The 8565-nt window shown below is 38.9% G+C and overlaps 1 protein-coding gene across 1 annotated transcript; it reads left to right on the top strand.

Moving 5' to 3' along the window:
- On the top strand, positions 1 to 8221 carry LOC125633979 (matrix metalloproteinase-27). Its single transcript, XM_048844066.2, has 10 exons — positions 1 to 179; positions 545 to 783; positions 1080 to 1228; positions 1328 to 1456; positions 3381 to 3542; positions 3703 to 3823; positions 4736 to 4866; positions 5375 to 5534; positions 7457 to 7560; positions 7820 to 8221. The coding sequence occupies exons 1-10, from the start codon at positions 63 to 65 to the stop codon at positions 7918 to 7920; spliced, it is 1413 nt and encodes a 470-aa protein (XP_048700023.1). The 5' UTR covers positions 1 to 62; the 3' UTR covers positions 7921 to 8221.
- Positions 8222 to 8565: the final 344 nt, after the last annotated feature.

The following is an 8565-nucleotide window of genomic DNA, read 5'->3' as shown; positions in this document are numbered from 1 at the left end:
GAGAAGCCTGAAAGACACATATACCGAAAGTAGTGCCTGACTCTTGCTACGCTAAGGCAGAAATGAGGATAAGAATGAAGAGCCTTCCATTTTCACTGTTTCTATATGTGGCATTTTCTTATGCTTTTCCTGTGCTTCCAGAAAAAAACAATGAGGGAGAAAATATGCAGCTTGTACAGGTAACTTCATTTTCTGAATCTAAGATGTGCTGAGCCATTTCCTTTTAGATTTTAAAGCAGCTGCATGTTTGAATTGGTCAAGACATTGTTATCCCATGACAATTCCCTACCCAACCATGCACAGCTCTCGTAAGCACACTTTGCTAAAACAGATAAAAATAAGTAGGAATTGTCAAGTGATTAAAAAAATTGAAAGTGTGGTCTGTTTCTATTTAGCCAGATTCCTAAGACAAATAGCTGCTGGAGCACATGGAAATTGAGGATGAAAGCATAGTGTACGAATAATAGTGGTCCTAAGGTAATTTTTTTAAGATCTAAAAAAAAGGTTGTGGAATTCATTCATTTATTTATGTATTTCTTGTTAGGAGTATCTAGAGAAATTTTATGAGCTTCAACCAGATCCAGAGCATCTAGCATGGAGAAGGAGCACTAGCCCCATGGTTGAAAAGATCCAAAAAATGCAAGAATTTTTTGGATTGGAAGTGACCGGGAAGCCAGATCCTGAGACTTTGGAAGTGATGCAGAAGCCCAGGTGTGGAGTTCCTGATGTCGGACAGTATGGTTTCATTCTCCCAGGATGGAAAAAAACCAAACTGACATACAGGTAATATCTATGTAATTTTTTCTTGTGTTTAAAATGTGGTTCTCATCTGAAAAGGAACTCAAAAGTTATCTTGTGGACATCCTTATTTATTTTCTTTTAAAAAACTCTCCTAGCAAGTGTGCTCGGTTAACACAAACAAAAATTTGTCAAAAGTGAGTTTTGAATGCTCAAGGATCATCGGTCAGGCCTCCTTTTGTATCTTCTAGTACAATATGCTATCATTGCTGGATAAACTCTCTAGATAAACCATAAGTATTATTATTGCAGCATATGCATTTGTTTCTTTATTCCTACAGAATTGTGAACTACACTCCAGATATGACACAAACTGATGTGGATAAAGCAATCCAGAAGGCATTTAAAGTGTGGAGCACTGTGTCCCCACTGACTTTCACTAGGATTTATAAAGGGATAGCAGATATAATGATTGCTTTTGGGACTGGAGGTACTGTAATAATTGTATGGAACTTGTAAGATGAATTTATATTGTTGTCTACAGCAATGATATGGAACTCTAATTTTTTTTCAACAAATTCCTGTTTAGCTCATGGTCACTGTCCCCGTTATTTTGATGGACCCCTTGGTGTTCTTGGCCATGCTTTTCCACCTGGCAATGGTATTGGAGGGGATGTCCACTTTGATGAAGATGAACACTGGACAGAAGGCTCTGCTGGTAGGTCCAGATCTCCTGTACTATGTGTTAATGATATCTTGATGTTGTTTAGAGGAAGGAATGCCCTGAGATAAAGGACCCTATTGTAGTACAATGTTAATGTTAAAAATAATTAGGATATTAAAGATCGTCTTCAAATGTCTTTCACAGTCTTGCTTGAAAAAAGATTGTAGAGGAAGAGTACATACTTCTCCTGAGCAACCTGGTTTGTTTAGATTCGGGTATCCACAGTGACTGACTGAAGATATACAAATTTGGCCTTGTCTATACTATAGGATGGAACCAGTGGTAAATGTACCAAATGGCACAGCACTGTCTGAAGCACCAGCAGTATAGTGTGTCCTTGTTAATGCTGTAGCAATAGGGCTATTGCAGTTTTGCCCCATGTCCACACTAGAGCCACACTTCTGCAGTACCTCTCACACAGTTTCCAGCACAGCTCCCTCAAGTGGTGGTTTGTGGGATATTTCAAAAAGCTTTTTGGAATTCCCTGGGGAACCATAGGAAATTGTGAAAGAGGTCAAATTCCCAGAATCCTCTGGGGGAACTCACATTAATCCTCCGGTTCCAATACAATTTCCTAGTCCTTTTCTTATGTTCCACACTAGGCAGAGGAAGGACTTGAATCCAGGTCTCTCAAATCTAAGGTAAGTGTCCAAACCACTGGGCTATTGAATATTCAAGGGTGGCCCACTCCACTCTCTTTTCCCTCTCTCTCTTCTTCCATTCCTTCCCCCCTGTGAAAAGTTTCAGAAAGTCTTGGTTTCATTCCTCAATGGAACAAAAAGAAATGTCCAAACCTCATATTTTGTTTGCAAAATGGAATTATTGTTTTCTAGCCAGCCATGCTCAGGAGATCTAGGTTCAATTCACTGCTCTGCCACAGACTTGTGATATTGGCAAGTCACTTGACAACTCTGGACCTCAGTTTTTTGTCTTTGAAGGAGAGATAATAATTCTTCCTTGCCTTACAAGGGGTTTGTGAAGCTAAATCTATTAATGTCTGTGAGGTGCTCAGATACTACACTGATAACTATAAAGTATCAAGATAACTATCTGAGCTAATCTAATTTCTCCTGTTTGTTGAGCTGACATTAAATCAGGGCTACCTTTGTCTGATGAGTTTTATTAGGGGATATTTTAAATAAACCATAGACCTAGAAAAAATCTATTTATAAAAGGGAAAATGTCCAGTCAGCACTATTTTTTTTTATATTTCCTGCCCAAACTGTGTATACCATGTGTGCAAGGAAGAAAGTCCCATAGAACAACAATTCAGTGCCTCAGGCATAAATATGAGTATTCTTCTTGTTCTAGCCCTCCTGCTCTTGATAGGTCTGAATCACCAGACAGTCAGGGGTAGGTAAATTGGAAAGCCTTTCCTGGCAATTCATCAAAACTGCTCTCATGCTCGCCTCTAGCTAACTACTCACTCAGCTCACCTAGTTTCAACAACAACAGGAAAGAGCCAAACAGGCACTCCTTTCTTGACTCTGGAAGAACATCACCTTCAGGGCTCAAATTCTCATATACGATTTCCTGGAGCCCCCTACACTCCTCCCATTCAGGGCTCCAGGTTTCAGCTGCAGGGTGGGGGAGTCTCAGGGCTATAGCCCTATGGGGCACGCTGGGACTTGGGGCTTCAGCCCCTTGGGTTGCACCAGGGCTCGCTCCACAGGTTTGAAAATATTTGCTGGAGCTCGGCTCTGGACAGCTCTAGCTGAATTTAAGCCCTGACCACCTTGTTTATATAACGTTTCATGCTATATCCCACCACCAGTGGTTTGAGGTATAGTCTGTGATGGCTGTAGAACCACTAAGATCCTCTGTAGCACTTGTGTGTTGAGCAGTCAGCTGGACTTCTCAGTTGCAGTCCTGTAGACACAAATACATCTAAACTGTCTTGCACCTATGCTTTTTTTAGGGTTCAACTTGTTTCTTGTCGCTGCTCACGAGTTTGGCCACGCATTGGGTCTCTCACATTCCACTGACCGTGGAGCCTTGATGTTCCCAAATTATGCCTACATCAACCCCACTGAATTCCCACTGTCCCCGGATGACATTAGTGGCATACAGGCCATTTACGGTGAGTAGAATCCATCTCCTCAAAAAATCAGAAACAAACAATATCTCAGACAAAGTGAAATAATTTTTAACGAATTATATTTCAATATTGTCCTCTTGTGTGTGAAATACATGACTATCCCACACATTTTGGTACATTCTTTTTAAACTGCTTTCCCCAGGACCCTCACCTAACACCCCGGATAAGCCAGCCAGACCCGCATCACCTAAAACCTGTGACCCTATGGTGTCTTTTGATGCTATCACTACACTGCGCAGAGAAGTCATGTTTTTTAAAGACAGGTAAGCCCAGTCCCTCTTCAATTGACATTAACCTTTGTTTGGACGTTTCTTTTATGTTATTTCTTAATGACTGAATGCAACAACATACTCCACTGATAAGCACCATAGAAAGAAAGAAAGAAAGAAAGAAAGAAAGAAAGAAAGAAAGAAAGAAAGAAAGAAAGAAAGAAAGAAATTTCAAAATTAATTACCCACAGAAATAAGAGATGTTTTATTGTTAACAGTGAAGCTATTTACAAACTCGCCTACATTTATACTAGATGTCAAGTGAGTCCTCTGGCAAGAGTTGCCTTGTCTTTCCCAGAAAATATCTCAGGTCCAGCAAAGGTCTATGATTCATTCCAAAATAAGCAGATGGTCAGATTGAGTTGTGAGATAAGTAAATGCTACCATCATTTGCAAAGGAATGGTTATGTTCTGTAATACCTCTTGGGGCCAAATTCAGTTCTCAGTTATACCTGTACAAGCCCACAATCAGTGGGAACTCATAAGTTAGCAGATCAGAATCAGACTCATTATTTTGTGTATCCTGGATCCTCTAGCTGATTCTTTCATGTGTTAGACTGTAGCACAGAAACTACCTAATCCCTCATCTAGCCCTAATTTATATTCTTAGTCAGTCAACAGCAAGGGTGGTCTCGTCAGTCACCAAAAGGGGTTTCTAGAAGTAGCTGATATATTTGGATATTTGACTGCAGCAAGTGACAGAATTTTCTTTCCCAGTATGGCCAATGTTTTACTTTCTAGCATGGTGAAATCATTGACTGATTAATAGAATGCACATGGTATCCTGCTAGATTCCCTTGACAAGAAAGAGGTTATACGTCCCATCACTGTTTACAATCTTATGAATATACAGAAATGTACATGGGTTTATTATTTACTGTGAAAATTGTATCATATTTAAATCAGGCACATATGGAGAGTTTATCCTGATAATTCAGAAGTTGAACTTGAATTAATTTCTACATTCTGGCCTTTTCTCCCATCTGGTATTCAAGCTGCTTATGAAAATATTAAAGATCAGATTCTATTTTTCAAAGGTAAAATATGTATGATTTTCTCTAAATTCTTCTTACGTGTAATTTTTGGGAGGAAATTGGAGGAAAGCACAGGGGTGTGTAGTGCTTCAATGTGAGTAATACCTATGCCAATGGGAGGGTTTTCCCACTAGTGTAGGTAATCCACCTTCCCAAGAGGCCATAGGTAGGTTGATGGAAGAATTCTTCTGTTGACCTAGTGCTTTCTTCACGGGGGGAGCGAGGGAGTAGCAGGGAGAGGTAAGATTGGTATAGCTACATCTCTCAGTGGTGTGGATGTCTCACACCCCGAGAGACATATTTACACCAGTGTAATTCCCTGTATAGACCTGGCCTGGATAAAATGAACAATTACAGGAAATTTCACCTAGTTTTCCTTATATGTGATTTCCTGAATTCTGCTACTGTGCAGGCCCATGTGTTACTTCCACTAAGCAAATGCACTTGTGTTTGTTTGGCTTGTCAAAAACCACAGGTGAAACATTACAAATCTTGTTGTTGTTTTTAACAGGAAATAATTTCTGGGTTATCAGTGGGTACCAGGTGCTCCCTGGTTATCCTAAGAACATCAACACATTGGGTTTCCCAAGGAGTGTTAAGAAAATTGATGCAGCCGTTTCTAATAAAAACACAGGAACAACAGACTTTTTTGTAGGTGACAAGTATTGGAGGTAAGATCAATGGCTAAATTTTTTTCTTTCTGGTTGACTTCCATGCAACCTTCATGTGTGCATTTAAAGATAAGATTTTCCCTTTAAATATTTAGACAGCTAGGACACTTTATTAAGGAATATATTTTAATTTTCAAGGAAAGTATTTGTTTAAATGACTCCTGAACTGAGAAAAGAATATACCTTTGCTTCTCTTTCAAAGACCGGTTTAACAGGACTGTTAATACAGTACTCTGCATGTAGATTTGTTTTGGTGCACTGTATAAGACAATAAGAGTATTCAAGGAAAATGGTAGATGCCTCAACACTTGGGACTTTTACAAATAAAGTGGACAAAAAACTAGAAAATGTGCTGTACAAAGCAATTCTCTGTTGGCAGGGAGATGGACCGGATCATCCAACAGGACTTTACGTACTCTAACTTCTGTACAAATAACAGTACATTGACTCACAGTGTCGGCTTATGTCTATACCATGAGCTGAAGGTGCAATTCCCCTGCTCACGTACGCAGATTCATGGTTAGCGCTTGTTGAACGAGCATGAGTATAAATAGCTGTGTAGTCACAGTAGTATGGTAGGTGCAGCAGAAGCATGGCTTAGCCGTGGCCAAACCGTGCTCACCTAATTCACAGGAGTGCCTTTTAGCACGCAAATACCAGAGAAATAAGAAACAGGCAGATAAGACAGATAATAAACTAGACATGTGAGTGGCCCATTATGCAGAGTTGGTCACTATTCAGAGGTCCCTGCAATAAGTAAGGAGCATGGATGAGTCAAAGAGGCTTTATCATCATTGTGTATTTCCTTAGTCTGATGAGTCAAGTCAGCCACACAATGTTTGCTGAATTTACAGTTGTCTGTGGTTTCCTATCATTTGTATTTACTGGTTTTGGAAAGAACCCTTGCAATAACATATGCTGCTGTTCTACTGACCTGGTGACAGGGCAAAGGAACATTAGCTGCCCACATAAAAGCTACCATACAGAGTTTTAAAATGTACTATTAATACAGTAATTATTTCAGAACCACAGCTTTCCTCCAAAAATGTCTCATATCCAAAGACAAAACAAATTATTTTCTTTTTGTTTCAGCAGGGAGTTCTCCTAGTTCTTTCTGAACAAAGAACCATTTAGTTCCTCCTTTCACCCGCTAAAGTAAACCCAGTATTATATTAACTGTCCTTCACACCAAGGAGAACTGGGTCCATCAGAACTGACCTTAATTTGACTAGATGGATCATCAAAGAGTGATAAGCCAGTTCCCCCTCTCTCCTCTAAATTTCAAAGCTGAGTATGCTTCCAGGTTACAAGCTATGGACAAAGCTTAAATGCCAAACTTTGTGCCTCCATATGGTAATACATAGATTCACAGCTTTTAGGGCCAGAACAGATCATTAGATCATCTTGTCTCACCTCCTGTATAACACAAGTCATTAAATTTCATGCATTTACCCCTGCATTTAGATCAGTAACTTGTGTTTAACTAAAATGCATCTTCTAGAAAGTCATCCAGTCTTGACTTGAAGAGATGGAATATCCACCACTTCTGTTGGCAGTTTGTTCCAATGGCTAGTCACCCTCACTATTAAAAACTTGTGCCTTGTTTTTTTTAATTTGAATTCGCTTTTCTTCAGCTTCCAGCTAGACACTTCCAGCTCTGCCCCTCAAAGAGTTTGCTCCCATATTAAACACGAGGCCACACTCCTGCAAAGAGTAGATAGGCTCATAGGTTTTAAGGTTAGAAGAGTCCACTGTGATCATGTAGTCTTGAGTTGCTGCATGTGCTTAACTTTGTGCAATGTGGGTAGCCTAATGAAGTCAATTGGTCTACTCACAGTGAATAAAGTTACCACGTGCTTAAATCTTTGCAGGATTAGGGCTTAAATTCTTGCAAATCCATTCTACCCTGTTATATCATTCAGGTATGAGGAAAGCAGTCAATCCATGGAAAAGGGCTATCCAAGACAGATAACAGATGATTTTCCAGGAATTGGCAAGAAAGTTGATGCTGTTTTCCAGCATAAAGGTAAGTGGAATGAACTTTAAAGTAAGCAGAATATTTGCACTGTTGTAAATTTCAGGAGGATTAAAAATATTATTAGTCATTATTATATTAGTCACATTATATGCCATTATTATTATTACCTTGCTAAGAGCAGAAAGTAACAAGAGGTTTTCTGTGCATATGGAAGATGGAATTTTGCTATTGTCTCCAGCATTATTTGTTAAAATAGAGCTACAAATGACTTGTACAATCTAATCATACCACTTACTTTTATTTCTAGGATTCTTCTACTTTTTCCGTGGATCAAAGCAATGGGAGTTTGACCCTAATGCTAAGAGAGTTATTCGTGTGATGAAGAGCAATATCTGGTTTAACTGTTAATATGAAACATTATTATATGCAACCTAAGAAAAGAAAGACTAGCTAGCTAGCTTTCTATAAAATCGCACATCACTGTGATATCAAAGAACCTAGTATATTGGAAAGGCAACAGGGCTGTTTTTTCATGAATGTCTACATTTTTTAATTCTCAGTATTGTTCATATTCATTGTATGTCCAATGGTCAAAGTAGAGCTACAGTCTTCGATTTCTTTTCATAACAAAATATAACATATTCATGTGTGTTTTATACTCTGAATGGACTTCCCACTATTTTGGCAATAAAGTGTTTTATGCTTGGTATTAACTGCTGTTTGCTTCATCTGTTCATGACACTTCACATTTCTAAAACAGAAAAGGTCTGAAGGACTTGACACAAATATGCTGAATATATTTTTAAATTATATATCCCCATCTTTTCATTTTTTCCTTCACAACACCTTCAATCTCCAAGTCATTTGTAGCTCCGTTTTAACGAATAATAATTCTGTCCACATTGCCAAATCTGTCATTCAGGCCCTTATTGTCTTGTGTCTTAACTTTCTCATCATCTCCTCTTTGGCCTTGATTGCTTCAACCTTCACCCTCATATCAATTCAGAATCACTCTCCTTGCTTGTTGCTTCAACCATGTCACCCCTCTCTCTT

Source organism: Caretta caretta, chromosome 1 (genome assembly GCF_965140235.1).
Source record: "Caretta caretta isolate rCarCar2 chromosome 1, rCarCar1.hap1, whole genome shotgun sequence".
Lineage (NCBI taxonomy): Eukaryota > Metazoa > Chordata > Testudines > Cheloniidae > Caretta > Caretta caretta.
This window is presented reverse-complemented; position numbering and strand designations above follow the sequence as displayed.

Bases quoted from the DNA above. Each gene is read 5' to 3' on its own strand.
- LOC125633979 (XM_048844066.2), top strand. From the start codon at position 63: ATGAGGATAAGAATGAAGAGCCTTCCATTTTCACTGTTTCTATATGTG. The intron at 3,824-4,735 runs GTAAGCCCAGTC...TATTTAAATCAG, and splicing joins GTCATGTTTTTTAAAGACAG to GCACATATGGAGAGTTTATC. The intron at 5,535-7,456 runs GTAAGATCAATG...TATATCATTCAG, and splicing joins GTAGGTGACAAGTATTGGAG to GTATGAGGAAAGCAGTCAAT.